The 24914-nt window shown below is 42.1% G+C and overlaps 2 protein-coding genes and 1 non-coding gene across 5 annotated transcripts in view; 2 read left to right on the plus strand and 1 right to left on the minus strand.

The window, feature by feature from the left end:
- The window catches only part of arfgef3 (ARFGEF family member 3), a 39598-nt gene extending 25327 nt beyond the window's left edge, over positions 1-14271 (minus strand). For all 3 annotated transcript variants that reach the window (XM_028423405.1, XM_028423404.1, XM_028423402.1), the window contains exons 1-9: positions 13641-14271; positions 11337-11388; positions 8606-8687; positions 8193-8333; positions 7603-7671; positions 2277-2393; positions 2044-2089; positions 655-739; positions 11-115 (exon numbers count right to left, since the gene is read on the minus strand). In XM_028423405.1, the coding sequence (XP_028279206.1) occupies positions 11-115; positions 655-739; positions 2044-2089; positions 2277-2393; positions 7603-7671; positions 8193-8333; positions 8606-8687; positions 11337-11388; positions 13641-13725 (782 nt within the window). In that variant the 5' untranslated portion in view covers positions 13726-14271. The remainder of the gene's footprint in view (positions 1-10; positions 116-654; positions 740-2043; positions 2090-2276; positions 2394-7602; positions 7672-8192; positions 8334-8605; positions 8688-11336; positions 11389-13640) is intronic.
- A 7277-nt stretch (positions 14272-21548) lies between these two features.
- Positions 21549-23536, plus strand: htr7a (5-hydroxytryptamine (serotonin) receptor 7a). The gene is made up of 2 exons (XM_028423595.1): positions 21549-22138; positions 22615-23536. The coding sequence occupies exons 1-2, from the start codon at positions 21549-21551 to the stop codon at positions 23534-23536; spliced, it is 1512 nt and encodes a 503-aa protein (XP_028279396.1).
- Positions 22248-22361, plus strand: LOC114447842 (U6atac minor spliceosomal RNA). The gene has a single exon (XR_003671868.1). It is a non-coding gene; the product is annotated as a U6atac minor spliceosomal RNA (small nuclear RNA).
- Positions 23537-24914: the final 1378 nt, after the last annotated feature.

The raw sequence follows: 24914 nt of genomic DNA on the forward strand, positions 1-24914 counted from the left end.
ATTGTCTTACCATACAAGGTCAGTAAAACCTCTGGACAGGTGCATTGTGGGAGGACAGCTGCTGAGCATGGAGAGGATGCACTCTAGGTAGAGCAACTGCAGGAGCTGGTTATCACTGGAGGATGGAAATGTACCGATCAAAACAGCTGTTTTTTCTGATCACTTCTGTGGGTCTGTGGGTTTATGCTTTTATTACCACTTATTACCATTTGGTGACCTGCACATAGCTGACACTATCACTGTGCCCACTGCAGCTCCTTAGAAATGTGTGATGCTGCAGTGAAGCTGGAGGATCACAGGCTGAATTATCAGCCAAATATTTCAATTCAGACAGCAATAGTCACAAGAAATTGACTTCCTGTTCCCACTAGGTGGCGCTAGGACTGTCATATTAATGTTTTCAGTTTGGGGAAGACTGGATAAACAGCTACTGAGTTTCCTGTTTGAAGGTCTGAACAGCTACATCATGCAATGGATCCAAAAGACACAGATAAAACAGGGACTCAGATCTCATTTCAAGGGCTGCTGCTGTAGGATCTGGCAAGGCTTCTACATCAGCAGTTCGTTATGAAGAAGATGAAAAAATAGTGATGAATTAACCCTTGAATTCCATTGCATTATGCACACTAACAATAAGGAAATAATAAGTGTTACCTGTCCACCGACTCCAGCTTTTCACAGAAAACTGTCAGCACTGTCACCACATCTTCACACAGGGCCTGACTGGTAGGAGAGATATCTACAAACACACATAACAAAGCTAATTCACATCGTATTCAATGCATACGTAAAGAGACTGCCTCACCTCCTCCTTCCTCCTAATAGAGCTTCACAGTGAACCTGTTTGGCTTGCTGCCTACAGACGTGTCTGTCTGTTGATAGTGACACAGGAGAACTACTGTACGGTGTTACTCACTACCTGCAGATTGGTGAATACAAAGTATTGTACTGTATGACAGTTATAAAGCTGCTGCATGAAACTTGAATAAACTTAATGGAAACATCTCACTGCCAGTAGCACCTAGAATGGTGATCATGTTTGTCTGAAGGGTTTACCCTGTGGTGGGGTGGGGTGGCTCAGCTGTGCATTATAATCCAGTCTTCAGCCATAATAAAATGTGTAGACCAGAGGCTGTATGAAAACTGGCAACATACCAGCTCCCCAAGAGTTAGGCCAAACATCTGGATAACCCCTGGTGGCTGGCTGCAGTATAGGTCATAAACCCCACCCTCTTCATGTTAGTGGATGGGACATGGACCCTGTTTTGTTAGCTAGCTGTTCTTTACTTTATTATGATCTCTGTTTGGCCATTTTGAGTCTCTGTGGGAGGCTCCAACTGCCACCATATTGGCAGCGTCACAGTCTACCTAAATTTCAAATACAGGCAAAGAACTGGAGCATGAATGAAGCTGGGGTGGGGTGGGGAGTGTTTGGGAGTAACCTCTCCACCTCTGCTGCACAGACATTTGTTTTAAGATGGCAGCGCCAGTCCCTTTTATACAGCGGGCAGAGACAGTACCATTTAAGCCGGATTTAACATTGTAACCACCAGAGAACCACAGCCACGGTCATGTACGAGAAGAGATTCAATTTGGAAGTAGAGAATGATAAAACATGTTAATATAAGGACAACATCAGAAAGGAAGAGGCAGGGAGAGAAGCAGCAGCTGTTCTCAGAGTGGAAGGTGAGAGGCTGCTCTGTGTGTATGTGTGTTGATGGAGTAAACCGAGGTTTCAGCAATGAGCTCTGTAACCCAGCCTGATATATGTAGAGAGCACATTAACCATCAGGTAAACAGGCAGATTACTGCGTGATCTTGTGAATCTCACGGAAACTTGTGTCATACGCACAGATACAATAAGCTTCAGAAAACATCTGGTGGGAATAGTCGCTCTGGAGACGTGATAAAGACACGCAGGAATTCTACTTTTTTGATTTGGATATTTCAAAATTTTCTCTCAAATAAGTATATTTTTCCTCTATGGTGAGAGGTGCTGTGGGTATTTCATGAGCTCTGCAGAAAACACGGGTTGTGATTTACCTCTTCTCTGCAGTGGTGGCGCAGTCACCTCATCGTCATCTGCACCCTGGCAAGAACACAGCAGGTGTCATGTTTACTGTCCGTCACTTTTTGTAGCAACACAAAGGAGAAGATGTACACCAGTGATAACTCTGATAACTAAAAATGTGTCTCCTGACGTGCATGATGTGTGTAATATTCTCACGTTGTGTTGCTATATGTATCTACAGTATATTGTGCATGTTTTGTGTCACCTCCTGTCTGTGCCGCAGCTGCAGTGTCAGATCTCCCAGGATCTGGCTCAATGTGGCTCTGACGGCTGTGTTGATGCTGCGCTGATGACAGCTGGACACATAAGTCACGATACACACCTAAACAAACCACGCACACAGACACACACAGACACACACAGACACACACACCTACAGTTACTGTCAGTGTGTGATCTTTCAGATGTGAGTCATAGTTAACAGACAAGCTGTGACGCAGAGTGCCACGAAAACATCATAGAGAGACGCTAAACTCATTATTGAAGGTTTCCATGGCATCATCGGTTACTATGGTTACCAGACTAGGGAGCGACAGGGGGCACGGGGGATGTATTGTCAGTGTGTCAAGCATCTTCCTGCCAGATTAAAAGGTCAACTCTAGATGTCTGACTGCAAGTAAAAAGGTAAGTCAGCAGTCAGCAACTGAGCACATGCAGACACACACACAGTAAACATATTTTGTTTAAGGAGCCTAGAGGGCCTGTGAACAATCAGGTCTGGCTTCATGTGCAGTCAAAAGAAAGGCAATATCCTCCAATTATGTTCACATTTGAGGTCTTGAGGTCAGGGTCAGGGATGATACATGACAGGAACAAGAAGGTAAGTAGCAGACAAGTGCTGAAAAGAATGTTCCACTCCTTCCTGCAACACCTATATACTCTATATACCCTATACTTCATACTCTTTGGCAGTGCAGGACCCTGACGATTTTTCCTTTGTGAGTGGGAAACTAAGTTCTAAAAATGCAGTAATAAGAAAGCCTGAGGCATGGGGGGAGATTGGGAAGGTCAATAAGAGGTTGGTGAGATTGTTAAGAGTGAAAGAGTAATTAAGGGGATCCAGCTCCTGAAAATAAAAAATCTCCTTGTGATCAAATAATAAGTAAGGGTAAAGACATGGTTGATGCTGCATGGAGACGTCTGGTCCTGGAACATTACAGCTGATTCTTGTAATGTGTGTGCCATGAGGAGAAGACAGGAACATGATAAATCTCTTTTTACCAGAATATCTCAGGGAGGCGATACTGATGGGGTGGATCCAGACTACTTAAAGCCCGATTTAATTATCTACCATGAAGCCATGACCATTCTAACATGGAAGTCAATGGAGATTGACTCACTTTTAAATCTAGCGCTTAGAGGCTACAAGGTAAACTGCAATTTTTCTGCATGGTCTTTATTTTTTTTTTGCCCTGGAGGTTGCCACTTGATAGCTGATACAGGGAGAAATTTAAGAAGGTTCAGTGTTAGTGAAGCTAAGGTCAGGGCCTTATTTATGCATCACTGTAAGGCTTAACAGAATTCAAACAGGCAACTTCATCTACAGGAAAGTTGTTATAAATGAGAAAATGATCTATAAACATTTATTTCTGCTATGCTAGGTCGGCCATTTTAAGATGGAGGTCTATGGGCATTGGCTTTTGGAGGCATGTTTTAAGCTTTATTCTATGTTTTCATATACATTAATGTCATATTAGAGATAAATGATACACCTGCAGTTCTCAGCATGGCCCACACCTGCATTACTGATCTTCCTGATAATGCAGTGTTGCTGACAACATTTACAGGTACCCTGAGTTATGACCCAAGACAGAGAAATACACACAGCAGATGGCTGGGCCCTGGCAGCACAGAGCCCATTAACACGGCATGTTTACCAGGTCTTATGAGCTGTTAATGGACGTCAAACCTCACCTGCCTACAGGAGCAGCTGGTGCTGCTGCTGAGGGAGGCAACATCACAAGAAAATACTCGACAAGTATTTAGGAGATTACATGTTCATTTTGCATTCAGGTTTATGTCAGATGTATTCGATGTATTTCTGGCAAAACAGAAGCTGTTTGCAATGCGTCCTCAGTAGAAAGAAGAGAGGTATTGTGCAAAGCAAGCAGCATGGAAGATTATGCTGAGATTCATTTCTACAAGTGTTTGTATTGGTCTTAAATCTATTTCCTCACAGCGATAGTCTTGTTAAACTACTGTTCAAATCCATATTACGGCAAGAACCCCTCAACCAAATAAAGAGAAATAACAGTATATCATTTTAAGAAATGAAGGTCAACCCCAGGATAGAAAGACCAAGAGTTCTTCCTCCAAGAAAGACCAAGAGTTCTTCCTCCAAGAAAGACCAAGAGTTCTTCCTCTGCAGCAGAGATCCTCTGTGTTCCTCTGAGGATCAGTTCATTAGAGTCACCAGCATCAGAAACCACAAATGAACAGCACCTCAGATCAGAGTCCACATAAATGCTGCAAAGAGTTCAAGCAGCAGACACATCTCAACATCAACTGTTCAGAGGAGCCTGTGAGAACCAGACCTTCATGATCCAACTGCTGCAAAGACACCACTACTGAAGAAGAACAAGAAGAGACCCAAGAGACACAGAGAATGGACAGTAGACCCCTGGAAACCTGTAGTTTGGTCTGATGGGTCCAAATGTGAGACTTTTGGTTCCACCGTGTCCTTTCAGAAGAAGAAAAGGTCAACAGATGGTTTCTACACTGTGTGGTTCTCCATGTGAAGCATGGAGGCTGTTCACTAGCAATGTTGCTACAGCCATGCAGTGACATGCCATCCCATCTAGTCTGTGCTTAGTTGGACCATGATTTTTCAACAGGACAATGACCCCAACACACCTCCAGACTGTGTAAAGACTGTTTGACCAAGTAGGAAAGTGATGGAGTGCTGCATCAGATGACCTGGCCTCCACAATCACCTGACCTAAACCTGACTGAGAGGGTTTGGGATAAGTTGGAGCGCAGAGTGAAGGAAAAGCAGACCAAAGCTCAACAATTCTGGGAACTCCTTCAAGACTGTTGGAAAAGCACTTCAGGTGACGACCTCAAGTATAAAATATATTCTGGTTTGTCTAACCCTTTTTGTTGACTACATAATTCTGTATATGTTACATCATACATTTGATGTCTTCAGTATTAATCTACAATGTAAAACAACTATTGAATGAGAAGGTGTTGATCTTTAAAAGTTCACCTTTAAAGCCATACCGATAGAAAATGGCTGCTAAGGCTGACTGATACATGTGTTGCAGTATATCCTTTACTCTCATTATCTTCTCTCATCAGTGTCAGAAATGTAACTACGGTATGTGGAATGTGGATGGTAAAATCAGAAAAATAAGTGAGGTCCAGCATGGCACAGGACTGGTGATCCTGTTCTGTTTCTAACATCAGCTGGTCTTCATGCCTGTGTACGTTTGTGAGTGTAGGGGAAAATTCTTCTCAGGCTTCTGAATAATTAATAAGATTACAGCATGAAACACGAGCAAGTGGGGACACGCAAAGAAAAGCTTAAAAATAGAACAAGCTGATGTTCCACAAAAAGATCAGGGACAGTTAAATCAATACTGTGTCCATGAAGACAACTCTGTGCCTCAGGTTTGCTTCGTCATGAGGTAAAAAGGTTGGATAAACAGAGATATCACCATACAGACCATATATACAGTGGCTTGCAAAAGTATTCATACCCCTTGAACTTTTCCACATTTTCTCACATTATGACCACAAACATAAATATATTTTATTGGAATGTTATGTGAAAGACCAACACAAAGTGGCACACAATTATGAAGCAGAAAGAAAATTAAACATGAGTTCATTTTTTTTACAATTAAAAAACTGAAAACTGTAGTGTGTAAAAGTATTCAGCCCCCCTGAGGCAATACGTTGTGGAACCCCCTTTTGCTGCAATTATAGCTGCAAGTCTTTTGGGGTATGTCTCTACCAGCTTTGCACATCTACAGACTGAAATCTTTGCCCATTCTTCGTTGCAAAACAATTCAAACTGAGTCAAATTAGATGGAGAACGTTTGTGAATAGCAGTTTTCAGATCTTGCCACAGATTCTCGATTGTATTTAGGTCTGGACTTTGACTGGGTCATTCTAACACATTAATATGTCTCATTTTAAACCATTCCACTGTAGCTTTGGCTTTATGTTTAGGGTTGTTGTCCTGTTGGAAGGTGAATCTCCGCCCCAGTATCAAGTGTTTTGCAGACTCCAACAGGTTTTCCTCCAAGATTGCCCTGTATTTGGCTCCATCCATCTTCCCATCAACTCTGACCTGCTTCCCTGTCCCTGCTGAAGAGAAGCAGCCCCAGAGCATGATGCTGCCACCACCATGTTTGACAGTGGGTATGGTGTGTTCAGAGTGATGTGCAGTGTTAGGTTTCTGCCACATATAGCGTTTTGCATTTAGGCCAAAAAGTTCAATTTTGGTCTCATCTGACCAGAGCACCTTCTTCCACATGATTGCTAGGTCACTCACATGGCTTCTTATGGTTTACTTTAACAATGGCTTTCTTAATGCCACTCTTCAATTAAGTCCAGATTTGTGCAGTGCATGACTGATAGTTGTCCCATGGACAGATTCCCCCACCTTAGCTGTAGATCTCTGCAGTTCATCCACAGTCACTATGGGCCTCTTGGCTGTGTCTCTGATCAGTGCTCTCCTTGTTTGGCCTGTTAGTTTAGGTGGATGACCATGTCTCAGTAGGTTTGCAGTTGTGCCATACTCCTTCCATTCGCCGATGATGGACTGAACAGTGGTCTGTGAGATGTTCAAAGCTTGGGAAAACTTTGTATAGCCTAACCCTGCTTTAAATATCACCACAACTTTATTCCTGACCTGTCTGGTGTGTTCCTTGCACTTCATGATGCTGTTTGCGCCCCAATATTCTCTCAACAAACCACAGAGGCCGTCACACAGCTGTATTTGGACTGAGATTAAATTACACATAGGTTGACTGTATCTAGTCATTAGGTCAACATTCGATCAGTCAGAAATCATCAGGCAACTTCTGAAGGCAATTGGATGCACTCAGAGAAAAGGGGGCTGAATACTTTTGCACACTGCACCTTTCAGTTTTTTATTTGTAAAAAAAAAATAACTCATGTTTAACTTTCTTTCTACGTCACAACTGTATGCCACTTTGTGTTGGACTTTCACATAACATTCCAATAAAATATATTTATTTTTGTGGGAATAATGTGAGAAAATGTATATATATGTATATATATATGTATATATATATATATATATATATATATATATATATATATATATATATATATATATACACAGTGGCTTGCAAAAGTATTCATACCCCTTGAACTTTTCCACATTTTCTCACATTATTCCCACAAAAATAAATATATTTTATTGGAATGTTATGTGAAAGTCCAACACAAAGTGGCATACAGTTGTGACGTAGAAAGAAAGTTAAACATGAGTTATTTTTTTTTTATATATATATATATATATATATCTGTGACGATGAGGCTGCAGGCTGACCTACCTCTGCAATGCGCAGGATGGAGTCTCCATTAATGTCAAAGTTGGGTGAGTAGGTGATGCACAGCAGGACCTGCACCAAGACTCAGTGTGAATAAACTGTCATCAATATCAACAAGCAACAATAGCATTTTCCATTATATGTGGTACAATATTAAATATTGACAAAAACAGAAGCTCTGTGTGCTATGACTACTGAACTATCGCCCACACAAACCACTTTTTATTCTGCATACAAACTTACTCACTTAACTTCAGTCCCAGTAGGTAAATTATGATACATTACAAATTGTTGCTGTGTAAATGTTCAATGTGTGTAAATATATATTTTAATGTGGTGAAAAGGATACATATTATACATTTTAAGCTTTGATTTGTACATTAAACTTTATACCTTGTGGACTATCAGAATGTTTAACATATATTTATTTGGAATTTGGAATTTTTCAGAAAAAGGTGTAAGCAGGTTTCGGAGTCCACAACAAAGGAAACTAGCAAATCTAGCAGACAGTAGAAAGTAAGAATTACATATGTAGGATGTCAGATTAGGAGATTTGAGGGGCACAACTACATGATCTTACATCCAGTCATTACCTTCATGACTTCCACCTGCAGGTCTTCATGGAGGGTTGGGGTGACTCTGATGGCCTCTAACATCTGGCTCAGCAACTGTCTCTCCAAGACCTCAACTTCCATGCCAACGCCACCAACAAACCTGTCCTCACAAAGGAGTTTCTGAGTGGAGAAATGCATTTATAGGAAAGAGGAATAAAAGAAAGGTTACAAAAAATAAAACCGTTCTAATAGTATAATAATATGATAGTATCATTTTCAGGGATTTACTATAATTTATCTTATTATTTATCTAAATACCTAGATAGGTATTTAGATATTTATTATATATTTCAATTTATCTTTGATTTCTATTTGTCTGGAACAAAAAGGAATTTCCCCTCGGGGATAAATAAAGGAATTCTGATAATAGTAAAATATCTCTGTGGTGGCACCTGCATCCCAGTGAGTGCAAGCTGTCCCAGTTTGGTGTTTTTAGACTCCAGGGCCATCTGTAGAGGCAGCAGGCAGCGCTCACTGGAAACACACAAATCAAGATAATGTTGCAACTTGTAGTGCAGTAATACTGTCTCTAGCAGTCAGACACAGTTCCATGTGAGCATGTTAAATGTTAGAGTGACAGCACAGTTAGAAGACTGAACAAGTTTGTTTGAAGGGTTACCAGGAGAAAGACTCTTCTGTCTAAAAAGCACATGGAAGCAGGACTGAGGTTCACTGAACTGCATCTGAACAAAGAACAACACGAGGAACAATGTCCTATGGACACATGAGACCACAGTGGAGGTGTTTGGTCTTAATGTTCACCACCATGTCTGCTGGAAACCAAACACAGAAACACCTCATGCACACTGTGGAAAAAGTAATATGTTAGAGTTAACTAGAGGTTCTTCCACAGGAAATGAGATTGTGGAGGACAAAGGGAAGCCAGCAGAAAATTAGAACGTATCAGTCTTGACCTTCATCATAAACTCCAGATCTTCTTCCCTTTCTTTGTAATACTACACTTATTGTACTTCAAGTGCAGCATATGAAATCACATCTGAGGGGAAACAATCTCACTGATCATTTCTCATTTGACCTCACATTTCATCAACCCACAGAAGCTGCACATATCAAGATATGATAGAAAGTCATATCCTTGTTTTTGCCTGGATCAATAAATCCTAAAATCTAAACAATCTGATCCATTCACCACCCAGTGTTTTTTACTATGCACACAATGAGCAGGATGTTTCCTCCATGTCTTGTGAGTTGTGAATGCTCCTATGAAAACAAAAACCCACACTGGTTGAACATGTGTATCCTTTTGGGGGTAACATGGTTCCTAGTATATATAATTTGGTAACATAATGCACCACAACTATTTGGTTTCCCAACTAGGCTAACTGGTCCTAACACCAAATCATACAGTAAGAATGTGCAGAAGACAAAACACACTGAGGAGGTTTGAAGGTAGCAGGTAGCAGTTAGCAGACCAGCAGATTGCTATCTTTGTATGGAATAGAATAGAATAGAATAGAATAGAAAATACTTTATTCATCCCAAGCTGGGAAATTTCCCAATTGCAGCAGCAAAGTGTCAGCTTACAGGCATAAAAGGCACTGTTAGGCACTGTTAGGAAACAGAAAGCTTTATGAATAATCGTTCTTGTTTTGTCACACCTAGAACCTGCCCATATAAACTGCCAGTTCCTCACATGACCCTTATTGGTCCAAACCTGTTGACAACACAGAGTGCTAATAATGATTATTCTGTTTCCCACCAAATCCTTCACTTTGCAGTTGAAGACAGGGCTGTTATGTAACCTCACCACTGTGTTTACTTCTCCTGACTTCACTCTTTCTTTGTCTTCACACTGTCTTGTCTTCCCATCATTATTTGTGCTTGGCTGACTCACTGTGTGCTGCCGATGGCAGGATAGCAGGCTTCATCTCTGTGCTCTCAGGCTGCTCTGATCTGTCATAAACTATACAGTTTCAAAAATCCTGCAGGGAGCCACACTGGGCACGCTAGTTGCCAACATGCTAAATAAATTCAGTCTATATATGAGGATGCAAAGAGAAAGACAAATGCTGCTTACTTCAATTACTATCTTTGTTCTTTCAAATAGGTATCTCATAACTAGCACCCTCTAATAACAGTGTGATTGTACTGTTCATCTTCCTCCAGTGGCCCATTGCCCATCTTGTAATAGAAGGTTAGATCTGTTTTGTTGGGACAATGGAGCACAGCTGCACACAATCCCACTGTTTCATGAAGACATCATCATCAATAATGAATCTAATCATCTCTAATAAAACAGCAGTTTATTGCATGAATAATTTATGGCATATAGATCTGCAACATCCAGAATTTATGACATGGACACATGGATGATCAGATGTTCAGACTCTTGTCTATTCACAGCTTACTGACTGCACAGCATCTGGCTGCCATTAGCTCAGTATAATTTAATGAGTGTTCAGTATGAAAGTATTGTGGCTGTGAAGGTCCACACAAATGCAAGAAGCAGCAACACAAACACAAAAGCCTGACAACAGAGTCATAACAAAGGTTATCTCTACACATATACACTGGGGGTATAGTGTGACAAAAATTATACCATTTAAAAAAAAATCACTAAAAACACTCTGGGTACTCTGGCTTCCTCCCACATTCTAAAGACGTGCTTGTTAAGTCAACTGGTCACTCTAAATTGTGTAGGTGTGAGTGTGAATGGTTGTCTATCTGTATGTGTCCCCATTATGGACTGGTGACCTGTCCAGGGTGGACCCTGTCTCTCACCCGCAGGGACAGGCTCCAGCCCCCGTGACCCTGCACTGCAGGACGAAGCAGGTTCAGATATTGGATGGAAAATAAAAATAACTTTAAGTATAATTCTTCACTCAGAGGAATGTTTTTAAAATGACACAAAGCCTGCACAGCTGGGTGCTAAGGTCCACCGTTTGCATTATCAACAAAGAAATGATTGTATCACCAACATCCATTCAAATGATTCCCTTTGAGTACAACAGAGGTGTGGAAGCCAGGACTATTTAAAATATAACAGTTAACAGGTCCATGCAGTAAGCTGTAGGCTGTACAGTATACGGTTAGTAAAACCAGACGAGCACATTAATATGCTCATTTTTAACCTTTTGTTTAGTTATATAAAGCCAGACTTACCGAAGCTGTGAGGGGGAAATCTTAGCAGATCCATTCTGGGACTCAAGTGTTTCTGTAGATTAATGAAACAAACCAAATGAGACATGGTGATTGATATGTCATATGATATAGGAATAAAGACACCTATGTTTGCAACATGAGATACAATAACTGAATAAAGAACAAAAATAAAGGACACCCAGGTGTATCTGTAGAGTTCCAACACAACATACAGTCTGGAAGACACTGGAACAACTGGTGGAGACAAAATTATGAAGATATTATAAAATTAATATTATCATCATTCTTTGTATTTCCCACATGCTGAGTAAGTAACATTTTGTCTTCTATCTGTCTCTGTCAACACTTGTGATAGCATCATCACAAAAGTAAAGAAACTAGTTTAGAGTGGAGAATGTGTTGGTGTCTACAGCAGGAGAAGATCTACAAGTCTATCAAAGAGCTTCAAGAACTGTGAGAGGTTTTATCAGGGAGCTCTGAGAGTCCAACAGAACAAGGCAGAGACAGGAAGAGAAACATGTGGAAGGTTCTGGAAAGAAACCCAGAGAGAGTGGAAGTGTCAGATGGAACAAACCTAGAGCTCTTGGCTCACAGAGATGTGGTCTTTTTGGAGAAAGAAACACGTTCCTACAGTCAGACATGGTGGTGGCGGTATAATGCTTTGGGGAGGATTCAGCGTGTCTCATCTTATATCATGAGTAAACCTAAGCAAACCTGGGTCTTGGTTGTGGTTTCTCTTCCCCATCATTTAGATCTTGTTGTTTTTACACTTCTAAGTTTATTTTTTGTTATAATAAAGTATGTTTGGAAATATGTTCCTTTGCTCTAATAACAGAAGATGGGTCATATTTAATTTAAACAATCACGTTTTCATAGATAAGGCCATTTGGTCTCCAGCTGTAGTTCTGATACATTTTACGTAGTTCCAGCTGAATATCATGCAGTATTGATACAGTGGTAAGTGAATATGTTGAAGTGCATCCTCATGTTGACTTAACCTCAGTGAACTGACAGAAAAACGACAGGTTCCCAAGCAGAACCTTGAAATAAGAGACTTGCTGACAACACTAATTTCCTGCACTGTGCACAGGCGCTCATGCTACAGATAGGACTCCAGCTCCAGTGGACAACAGTCTGGCCCTTGCCCTGTACAGAGGTGGTCATAAACTGCACTGATGAAACTGCCCATGTTATGGGCGTGTCAGGAAGTCTGTAGAAGAAATAAGCATAAGCACTTTGATCAAAGCGCTGTGAGACCAGTTCTGATTGTAAAATGCACTATATAAATAAAACTGACTTGAACTGAATAATTCAGACCACACTTGTGGATGCTGTGTCTGGTCCACATCCCTTGGACAATGTGTGTGTTACACAGTGCTTCCTTCATCAGCACAACCTAAACCCACTCTTTACTGTCTCACCACCGAAAAGGTCAGACAGGCACATTGTGCCCATCAGTGCTGATGGCGTTCCCTCTGACGTCAGTCACGGTTTTCCACTTTTTCTAAAGGTGCTCAATACATTTTCCAGGACATTTTCCAACTGGCAGAGCACAGCCCGCAGTGAGGCTTATCAGAGAACCTGTGGAACAAGCAGTGAACTGTGGCAGCAGACAGTAACGAGGCTGGCAAGGGTTCATGGGAACGGGTTAACTCCAGTTGTCCACCGATCACAGGGCAGAACTTTGATCTGATTTGACTGTTCGTGCTATATTTACTACATGTGATACCATGACTTGACAGCCCTGTGGCGCTCTAAACTTACACATAACTCATATAAATAGTCCTTTTGTTGTGCATGATAGCTGCCTGAGACTGAGGAAGCATAAAACAGAAGCCCCTCAAACATACAGTTTACAAAGAAGCAAATCAGATTAAACAGAAACAGCATGTCAGCAATGTAGCCTAAAGAAATATGAATGAGTTTGGGTGTCCCCTGTAGTCAGTGTAACACATTTGTACATTTTGGGTGGTCTATTAATGCGGAAACCTTCATATACCACCAATCAAAGTCTGCAAATACCTGACTGATAATGAGACTGTAATCACGCAGTGGGTGATCAGGGCCTAACCCACTGACAAAAAGCAGCTTGGACTGTTCTGATGAAGCTCTGCAGGGACCCACCATCAGGACCTGGACTGACCACCACAGATAAAGGATCCTCAGAGCTTCATGGTGGTACTGTATCGGTTCAGGTCTCCGGGAGTCTGGGATTAGTGTGGCACCTGCTACATCCTCAAAGCTAGCAGGTGAGCCTGCCCCTCCATCCCTCCCTCCCTGCAGCCCGGGCGGTCGTACACTCACCGCAGGCGTAGACGCAGGCGTCGCGGATGCCTTTGTGTTTGTGGCCGGACGCGTCTTTCTGCAGCCTGCGCAGTATTTCCTCCATGGCGGCTGGAAAGACAAACAGCGCTGTGATCTCAGGAGGGCGCAGGGACGCGGCCGGGGTCGGTGGGTTTGGGTACGTGCCGGTTCGCCTTGGCTGTGTTAAAGGTGCAGTGACAGCATCCCGGAACACCCCCCTGATAAAGGCGATGATTCATTCCCAAGTACCAGCCAGTGATGTCAGGCAGCCGTCAGCCCTGCGCGGTGAAGGAGGAAGCGGCGACGGCCTCCGGACGGAACGGTCGCCTGCCTGACAGTTATTCATCGGCACGGATAATCACGGTGAACACATCCATGACTGAACGCCCTTTATTCACTTCTCCTCATTATTCCTCATCACGGCCGTGTTTTGAAGTCCAGCTAACACTTGTGTTCCTCACGGAGACCAGATTTGGTCCCTGCTATCCCTCAGATTACCCGGACAGAGCTTCCGCTTCACGGCGGATTTCTCTCCAACCTGGCAACAGCGTGTTTCCACGGCTCCTCGGCGGGGATGTGTTAAACTGTGGCAGGACTCACAGTGGAGCAGGAGCTGGGAGTCACCTCCTGTAACAGCCTGGTCCCCACGGAGGCCCAGCAGGGGGCACCTGTTAGCATGGCAGCACTATGACGTCAGAAGAAGTCAGCTTGTTAGAAGTAAACAGGATAACTTAGATAGATGAAGCATTATTCTGATGCTGCAGGATGGACTCTCATTTATTTTAGAAACAAAAACATGACAAATGGCATTTTATTCCAAATGGAGGCTTGGGGTAATTTGTGCCAAAGGGCCTGGGTTAGGTTGTGCCAGTGGTTCATGGCTCAGGTGTCATATAATACAAAGAAATAACACTGATGTGCCTGCCAGCTGGATCAGAGGCCAAAAGCAGGCCAGATATGTTCGATATTGATAGTATAAGCTGTTGGAGAGTTGGATGGATGCTGGATGCAGCTTTGACAAGTGGAATGTCCAGCAGGAGGCTGAATCAGTGAAGATTCTGGAAGTGTAACCCTCTGGGCATCCTAGGGCCCAAACGTGTACATTTTGCTTTTTTTTTGTATTTTGGTTCTCAATATATCCGTCAGTTTAAAGGCTAAATGTACAAAACTTGGCCAGGGATATTTTTTTATGATTATTTACAAAAATCAATTGTCCCCACTTTCGCAAGTTGTACACAATGGGAGATAAACTTTTTTGTTACGTTCTGCACCCTTAGGTACACGTTTGGCCAATTGACTCCCATTATATCAGCAAATCTTTGATATACTCTAATCTTGACATATTATTATGTTTTCCCCACATATCCCTTATAGTTCTGAACCTTTTCCTTTAAAAAAAAAAAAAACACATTTTAGGTGTTATGACCCCTTAACCCACAATGGGGGGGGGGGGGGGGCACAGCTCCCTCACAGTTTTTATAAAGACCTACTTCTATTACCTTGCAAAATGCAAGGAAATAAAATAACTGAACTTCATAAAAATGGTTTTGGTGTGTTCAGCTTGATATAAAAGAGACAATAGAGAATCATATCGTGCATGTGAGTGTGTGTGTGAGTGTGTGTGTGTGTGTGTTAAATCAAAGTCTAAAAAATCAAGCTCTGTTGATAAACAAGTGGTGTTAGTGTTGCTGAGAATATATTGTGTGCATGTGTGCACATGTGTGTGTGCACGTGTGTGCATGTGTGCACGCGTGTGTGCATGTGTGCGTACACGTGTGTGCGTGCACGTAAATTCAAATGATGAAAAGATAGATCATACAGAGGGTCCGTTCTCCTATTGGATGTGTGCACCATGTTTATGTAGGTGCATCTTTGAAGTCTAGAAGAACATTGTACAGTTTATCTGGCCAGTCATGCCACCACGAGCAACCATGAAGAGGAGATTAAATTTTGAAGAGGCACTTGCTGCCATTTTGAGGTCCCCCAAGGCCACTGATGAAAACACATCATCCTCTGACAGCCAGGAAGTATCCGCATAGGAATTTTGTCCAGAGGAGGACCTTGGCAGCACCACTGGGGAGGAAGAGGGAGAAGAAGAGCAAGAGGAGGAAGAAGAATAGGAGGAAGAGGAAGAGGAAGAAGAACAAGCGGAGGAAATGGATGACAGCAACTGGAGATTTCACTGGAGTTCCAAAAATGGTAAAGTGACAAGGGTGTAGGGTGTCCGTCCATGCTACTACACCCTTGCAAAGTGATGCTCCCACTAATGAACAAAGGTGTCTATTTGTCACATTTTGCTCTGAGGTCAGGATGATCAGCAGCCTCTAGAGCACCTTTAACCTTTTGTTTTCCTGAGGACATGCATTCCAGTGTGGAGCTACTGTGCCAAATGCGGGGCCCATGTCTGCAAAATGCATCATGATGCACCACCGTGCTGCCACAGAGGACTGCAAGAGGACAGCAAGAAGGTTCCTGCTTCCATTCTGACTGGGGTGGCGATTCTGTGTGGAATTTGCATGTTCTCCCTGTGCCTGCGTGGGTTCTCTCCGGGTACTCAGGCTTCCTCCACATTCTAAAGACAAGTTAGGTTAATTGGTCACTCTAAACTGCCTGTAGGTGTGAGTGTGAGTGTGAATGGTTGTTTGTCTGTGTTGCCCTGCGATGGACTGGTGACCTGTGCAGGGTGTACCCCGCCTCTCACCCGAAGTTAGCTGAGATAGGCTCCAGAACCCCCCCCCCCCCACCATCACCCCCCCCCCCACCATCACCACCCCACCCCCCCAACCCTGTGACCCCGCACTGCAGGATGAAGCGGGTCAGAAGATGATGAATGTCATCTGCACTGTTTGCCTTAAAACACATGCAAAACACATTAATATGATTATATAATATATATAAAATATATATATATAAATGTTCTATGTCTAATTAAATCTGTAGTTATTTAAAAAAATGATTTTTGAATTTCTAAATGACATTGTTATTACTTTTAAAAATATTTCGTATTTTCTGTTTTCTTCCAAAAAATCATCCATTTTATGACATAAATAGAATAAATACATAAAAAACTTTATATCTATGGATAGGTCTGGCATTGCTGAAAAGAAATAAAAAAAAAATAAAAAAAATATTTATATATGGCATTGTTATAGCACTTTTAAGAGAGGTACACGTTTGGGCCCTAGGGGTCCGAGTGTGAGTTTTTTTGAATAATGGCTTATTACTGCAATAATAATAATGCATCAAAATCAATTTTTTTATCAATTATTGACTTAGTCAAGGCTGTAAATTCCTCATATCAAGTGACTTACCTGGCACCTCAGTTTTTAAAAATCTTGCATATTTTCAGTTGTTCTGTTTATGAATTACATATTTGTATGACAAAAATAACACAAAAACATAAAACATATAGAAAATTGTATATCTATGGATAGGTCTGGCATTGCTGAAAAGAAATAAAAAAATGAAAAAAAAATATTTATATATGGCATTGTTATAGCACTTTTAAGAGAGGTACACATTTGGGCCCTAGGGGTCCGAACGTAGCCAAAATCGAAGGGTGCCCAGAGGGTTAAGTTTGTTCGGAGCATGTGTTCATGTGGCACTAGGCCTTGTTGAATGAAATTGGCCTCTGATGATGTTTAAACTTTAACTAAACAATGAATTTGTCTTGCTTTTATACAGCATTATTGTTTGTGAGATTAAAGATCTTTTTACTTCAGTTATCAACGGCACAATTTACCCCACACTGGGGGCAAGTTGTGCCGTTTACTGAACTGAAGTAAAAAATATCATTTTAATCTCACAAACAACTTTTGGTCCCTAATGCCTTAAGAGTAAGCAGACCAGTTTCAGCTGGATTGGACCAATCTCCTAGGAGGAGTTCGTAATGGCCGACTTCCTGTGTGTTTTAGAGGGTACCTCCAAGAGACTTTTTTTCTCGTCTAGAGGTGATACATACGTGTACCGAGTTTCATGTGTGTAGGTCAAACAGGGACTCAGATCTTAATCCAGGGGGCGCTGCTGAGCCATGTGGCCACGCCCCATATGACGATGAGGTGATATGAAAAGGTGATGTTATGATAGAAGGGTCACCTTCGAGGCGTTGCCCCGCCCACACGGTGTAACATCGAGCTGCGTTTTTGATAACTTGCTTTGACTGTGTTGTACAGAGTACATATTTCTATATTTTTATGATATATTTTGATTGTGTTTTACAAAGTTTCCTTAATATTTTCATATGTGTGGTACCTTCTTGCCTAGGGCCCCTATAGTGTATTAGCTGTTCCCTGTTTCTGACTTTGGGGACCTTCAGCTCTGTCTCCGTTTCGGTCGTGTCTGGCTGTCAGAGGACTCAACCATAGGGTTGCGAGTCTGAAATGAAATGAGTTGAGGCAAACTGCACTGGCCTAAAGTGAAAATAACATACATTATAAACATTATTGTTTATAGATGTCTCTATAAAGGAAACAATAGATGCTTCATGCATGTTGAAAACATGTAACATGTACCAACAGAGACTGCTGTTGGATTGGATAACCACTGATCAAAGCACACTACTGGACAACAAGGTCTGGTACAAAGACATAGGAACATTAAAACACAGAGAAAATGATGGTTATTAGCAAAGGCTAATTATTAGTAGTTATTGTTCTAGTGTATCTAAGCAATTATCATTAACTGAGCACCTTGTACTTTGTGTTGTGAAATGAATCCCTTAAAGAAAAAAGCCTGTGTCAATCCAAACTTTACATTTATTGAGTTTAAAACACAGCAGACGGTGATGCTGCTGCTGCCCTATGCACAATAAAGAACAGGCGTGTATTGTAACATGCCACAAGTTAAAAAGTCTTTAAAGTGTGCAGTCATATATATTTTCACTGTTCAACAATATAAAAAAGAAATACTAAACAGTATTTAGAATCAAATAAATGTATTTTAAATTAAAAAAAGAGGGCTCTCCATGCTGACCGCTTGTCTTTCGGCCTTGACTTCTTCTGGCTTTCTAAAAGACAAAACTTTGTTAACTTTGTCATCTTAATAATCTTAACTCACCATGGAAGTGGTGTCTCGTGCTCAGCCCCTCTTCTTCTTCTTCTTCTTCTCTTTCTAAAGACACATTTAATAATGTATAAATAATAATGAAGTAAAATTGGCAGAAAAAGAGACAAAACGTTTAAAAGTATACGTCACAGTGGTGGGGGTCTCTTCTTCTTCCCTTCCTTTGCCTTCTGTTCTCTGTAGCTCACCAGCTCACTCACTGTCCTATAAACAACGTGCATAAAAACATCAAATACATGCAGCTAATACATTTGCTATGATCCACTGTGTATTCTAGATTCTGTTATTATAACCCATTCAAAACACTGGTATTGGACTGAACTGTGTGTGGTTATTCCTTCTTCAAACTCTGACAATCACATGCATACTGCAGGTGAACAAACTGCAGACTCTGAATAAGCTGCAACTTTATCCTAACAATGGTTTTCATCAGCGTTTAATACTTTGTAGCTGTTTGCTTGGCAGTCCTGTTAATCTGACAAAAGGGCTTGGAATAAAATGGGAACACGAGCCTTATAAATACAGCCTAATGTGCTTGGTAAACAGTTTATTTTCACTCATTTATTCATTGACTCAACCTGCCAGCGCCTATTAGAATACAGTAATAAGGCAACAAAAGGAAAATAAGATTATAAATGAATGCATTGATCACAGATAGTAAACTGTCCCAGCAGGTGCACAGAGGCTGAAACCACAGTGCACAGAGATGAGCGTGGTCATAAGCCTGGCAGGTTTGGTACATTGGACTGACATGCTTTGTCCAACAAAGACTTAAAAAGACAATCAGTGGCAACATCAGTTTATGATAAGGCCAACCTCACGGTAGATGTCGAAGATATGGACTTTACTAGATTCTAAAATGCTATAATATTCAATCTGCCATCAGATGTTCAGGGCAACGACTTACTCAATGTATTGTTATTGTTAAAGGTAGGGTAGGGGATTTTGAAAACTCAGTGAGTCAGCCAGATTTGGAAAGTAAACTCACGCCCCTTTCTCTTTGAGCTCACCCTGAAGCCACGCCTCCAACCAGTCTGTGACTTCGCCCATCATGCACGTACCTCTCTGGTGCACAGAGCAGGAAGAGAGTGACAACCAGCCAATACTCCTACAGGGTCCACCCGGAGGACTGGCTGATGTTTTTATGTTTTATAGCTTCAGATGATTCATATTCTTCGTTTTAAAGAGAAACTGACGAACTAATCGGTTGCTATTGGATTGTAAAGAGAAGTTACACTAATTTAACACAAAGTGCATCAGAATCTCCTACCCGACCTTTAACAGAGCTTTAGATGGCCTCTCTGCATGATTCTGTGTTTGGGGATTTGTCTTTGAAATATGTCTTCTGCAATTGTATTATATGTCAAAATGCAATAACGATTTTAAACGAGGCACATATTGAAGAGGCGGTAGTCTTAAACTCAATGACTGGCTAAATGAATCTTGTTTTTCCCTTGTTAACCTCCACGTCAGAGATGATCGCCCTTTTTCCTAATGACTAACTATAAAGTATTGAAAATAATGATGATGAAGGATGATGATGTTAACACTGAGTCAGGACCAGTGTTTCTTCTATACTGGGGTGTTGTGACCTTCCTCTTATTCATCGGTTTCAATGCACAAAGCAAATTTGTAAGTGCTCCACTTTGGGTTAAAAGTTAACCACTTTCAAGAGGTTAGCTCACAACAACACATAAATATGTCCCTGTTGTGCAAATGTGCAAAAAGTATGTATGATTTTATATAAGACAACACATTAATTAAAGTAAATGTAGACTCCTTTGCGACCTCTGCAGGACGTGGGTTCCTATCTGAGAACCACATGTCTAAATTAGTCCTTTACAAACACATAACAAGGTTACAACTTATTATATGCATATATGGTATAGGTGCACATAATAGGAAATCCATTATCATAGGCCTGACAGCATGCAGATACGTTTTGTGGCCGCTTGGAGGCGCCAGTATCCAAGGCTACCTACCACATCAGAAGTACACTCACATGGAGTTACCGTTCAGCGCTTGGTTTTAGGTTAGAGAAGCATGAAAAAGGCTTTCAGAGTGCTTTGTTCTCACCTCCAGGAACATAAATGTCAGAAGTCTTTGGAGGGGGCGGGAATCTTTTTGTTACAGCACTCATAATTTTACGCATTAAGCTGAATTGTAAATAGCAAAATAATTGAGGCATCTTTCATCTAATAGTTGGACTGTCCATTAACATTCTATGTAATCTTATATTTTGTCTTTGTGTGTATTTGTGTGTGTGAGAGTGGAGGTTAATAACTTTGAAATCGATTAAACATTTCTGCATTCTGCGCAAATACGCACGGTGACCTGCGGGGACAGTCCCTGTTCAGTAGTATGAGCGTCAGAATTGCACAGGAGATTTTGGTCTGTATTTGTGTGCAAGTATCTATAATGCGTGATCGGCAGCCTATAGGCTATTGAGCTTGTCTTTTTACGTCACACGTCAACTTTTGTGACATATATGTGCGCGTTATGAGGAGTAAGGTTTTGTCTCTCTGAACATCAGGCTGGGAAGTCGGTTGGTAGCCAGGGTGTCTACATACAACAGGAAATAAAATCGGTATTTTATAGGTCAGGTATTTTAGGAGTATGCCCGCGGCGCGCCACGTGCGTAATGACGAGTATGTCTCCAAATAGATGAATTAAGGCGCCGAGGCTTTATCAAGAGAAAAAGAGCATCCCAGAGTAGTTTTATCCTGAGGGTGAGTATGGAAAAGAATTAGTCATTTTTCACACCAACACCAGCACATCTGTGCGCGTCTATGCCACCTCCGGACAGCTCTCCAAGTCCATGGATAAAACGGAACGGAAGGCAGCAGAATGGTTGTTGTGGGAACGAGTAACGGAACTTTCGGTAGTGGCAACATGAGGTCTTCGCTTATGATAGAGGATAGAGTCGGCGGTGGAGATCCCGGGGGCTCCACCAACATGATGATGATCTCCGAAGCTCTTGCGCCCCGGCTGCTGAAGATTGCGCAGGGCGCCGCAGAGGCTGCAGCAGCAGCGGCAGCAGCGGCAGCGACTTCTCCGTCCACATCTAGTCAGCCGCAGGTCATGGAGACGAACGGGACACGATGTGGCGAGCAGATCCTGAGCTACGGCAGGGTGGAGAAGGTCTTGATCGGCGGTGTGCTCACCATGCTCACGCTGTCCACCATCTGCGGAAACTTACTGGTGGTCATCTCCGTGTGCTTCGTCAAGAAGCTGCGCCAGCCGTCCAACTATCTGATCGTTTCTCTGGCCGTGGCGGACCTGTCGGTGGCTCTGGCCGTAATGCCCTTCGTCAGTATCACGGACCTGATTGGTGGTCAGTGGATTTTTGGGCAGTTTTTTTGTAACGTCTTTATCGCCATGGATGTGATGTGCTGCACCGCGTCCATCATGACCCTGTGCGTAATCAGCATTGACAGGTGAGATAAAGTTGTCACAGAAACGAAGTATTTTTTTTTATAACTGCACAAAATACATACTATAATACAATATAACTGTAGTATAAATACCTTCATAAACCTTGGCAATGTGTTTATGAAAGAAGAGAAGGTTAGCACTAAACCCCGACAAGAATGGAACTGGCCCCTGTGGCTGCAACACATACACGGTTAGGGCATTGTCACCTACTTACTGAATTTTTATTTTTGTAAGTTTCTCTTTTTGGGTACTAATAAAGGATCTGCTGTAGAAGCTTTACCTAACATTGAAAGGTCTCCTGATCCCATATGGTAACCCTCAGCTTCTCTTTCATAAAATGACCTACCTGAGGGCTGCATATGTCAACCACAGACTGTAGTGAAGCGGTTCAGTGAAGGGCACCTTGTGTTGTGTGTGGGGTGGGGGAGAGATGATAATAAGGCCAGGAATTGTTAAAATATTTCTTTCTTTCCTTTAGGTATTTGGGCATCACAAAACCTCTGACCTATCCTGTTCGGCAGAACGGCTGCTGTATGGCCAAGATGATCCTGTCAGTGTGGCTGCTGTCTGCCTCCATCACCCTCCCCCCTCTGTTTGGCTGGGCACAAAACGTCAACGACGGCAGAGTCTGTCTCATCAGTCAGGACTTTGGATACACTGTCTACTCTACAGCTGTAGCATTCTACATCCCCATGTCAGTGATGCTGATCATGTATCATAGGATCTTCCGAGCCGCCAAACTCAGCGCAGCTAAGCACACGATTACCGGGTTTCCCAGGGACGGCGAGCATCGTCCAGGGGTGGCTCTGCGAGGGGGGAGAGGAGGGCCTAAAATTCAGCAAACGGCAGAATCAGGAGAAACAGGAAGTGTTGAGAGAACAGAGGTGGGGCAGGATGAGGAAGCAGAAGAGGAGGAGGAGGAAGAGGAGGAGGAGAGTTTGGATTGTGTGGCGGCAGCGTTGAAGCTCCAGCGAGAGGTGGAGGAGGAGTGCAGCACTCGTGTCTCCCGCCTCCTGAAGACGGGCGAGCACCACCAGCGTCGGAAGAGGAAAAACCAGTCCATCTTCAAAAGGGAACAGAAGGCCGCGGCCACTCTGGGCATTGTAGTCGGCGCCTTCACCTTCTGCTGGCTGCCGTTTTTTTTGGTCTCCACTGCGAGGCCATTTGTTTGCGGCGTAGAGTGCAGCTGTGTGCCACTCTGGCTGGAAAGAACTCTGCTGTGGCTCGGCTACGCCAACTCCCTAATTAATCCTTTCATTTATGCATTTTTCAACCGTGATCTGAGGACCACCTACAGCAACCTCCTGCGGTGCCGCTACAGGAACATCAATCGGAAGCTGTCAGCAGCTGGCATGCACGAGGCTCTGAAACTGGTGGAGAAGCCAGACACTGACGTGTAAAGCTGTTGGTCTGTCAGTCAGCAATATGCCACAATGACAGCCAGGGGAAAACACCCAGTGAGGCTTAGAACATGGAACCCTGCCACCATGCTGCTAGACTGGTTATTTCCCCAAATTTGTACAAAGCTTGCTGAGGCAAGGAGAGGCAGGATGCTGTGAATAATTGGATGCACAGAAGAAGCCTAAATGTGTTTAAGGGAGATGTTTTGCTGTGGGCTCACATTGTCTGAAAAACGGAATGATTTCTGAACCTACAGCAAAGTTCCAAAATGGTTGCTGCCGTCTGAACAATATGTCACACAAGCATCTGGAGCTATACACTGAATCTCAGCTGCTGCCACGAATGGACATTGTCTAACTAGCCAGTGTCTTGTATTTGCAATTTGAGCCAAGTAAAACCTACTCTCACAAACAGAAATGGAGAAATCTTGGAGCTTAGCTCTCCAAATAGGCTAAAACACCAAATGTGTTCACCCGAAATGGTACAAGGTTTTCACAGTGATTCTGTTTTTCACTGCTTCTAATGATATATATCTTCAATGGACAGACACGATCAAAACCCACTGACATGTAAAAATGATGTACACAAGTCGATAGTCCAAATGTGTTGCTGTTCTGTTGCTTCTGATGAGTTTAGATGATGTTCATATTATGTGTCGCGTTTTCCTGTGTACTCACCACACACACACACACACACACATAAGTGCTGAACTGCCACACTAGAAAGTGAAAAATGGATCATTATCGTGTTAAAATGTGAACAGATTCTTATTATAATTATGTTTTTTACAACAAGTCTGTTCATGTTATTACAACATACAAACTTAATTAACAACATACTATTCATCCTGTTATAGCATTAAACGTTTTATGATAAATCACTGTTGAGATTTCAAAGAAATCGTGGTGTGTCTCACCTAAGTGTATTTTTAAACCCATTGGTGTGTTTCATTGGTTTAAATGATCATGTTTGTGTATGTGAAATGTTTAACGTTATAACAGACATTCAATTATTATAAATAGTGTTGTTGTTTTAATATACAATATTGTAAACAACAAAAGTAATGTAGTCACATAATAAGTGTATATGTTGTTATACAGTGTCAATAAGTTGTTATACCATGAAAACGTGCTGTTATAATAACCTTTCACATCATAATGTGGTATTGATCCATTGGTTTCCCTTCTAGCATGGCAGTTCAGCCACAAAGAGAGGGGATATGTTCTGAATATGCCTGTGCCTTTTCCATCTAGGGTTTTGTTCAAGCACACACGTTTCTTTTCAAACTATGCACCTGGTTTGTGGCTCCATTTTAGCTTCATTGTGCATAACATGATGGAGGGAAGAGCCAAAATAAAGTGGCTGTCAGGAGTTTAT

This window comes from Parambassis ranga, chromosome 15, assembly GCF_900634625.1.
Source record: "Parambassis ranga chromosome 15, fParRan2.1, whole genome shotgun sequence".
NCBI lineage: Eukaryota > Metazoa > Chordata > Actinopteri > Ambassidae > Parambassis > Parambassis ranga.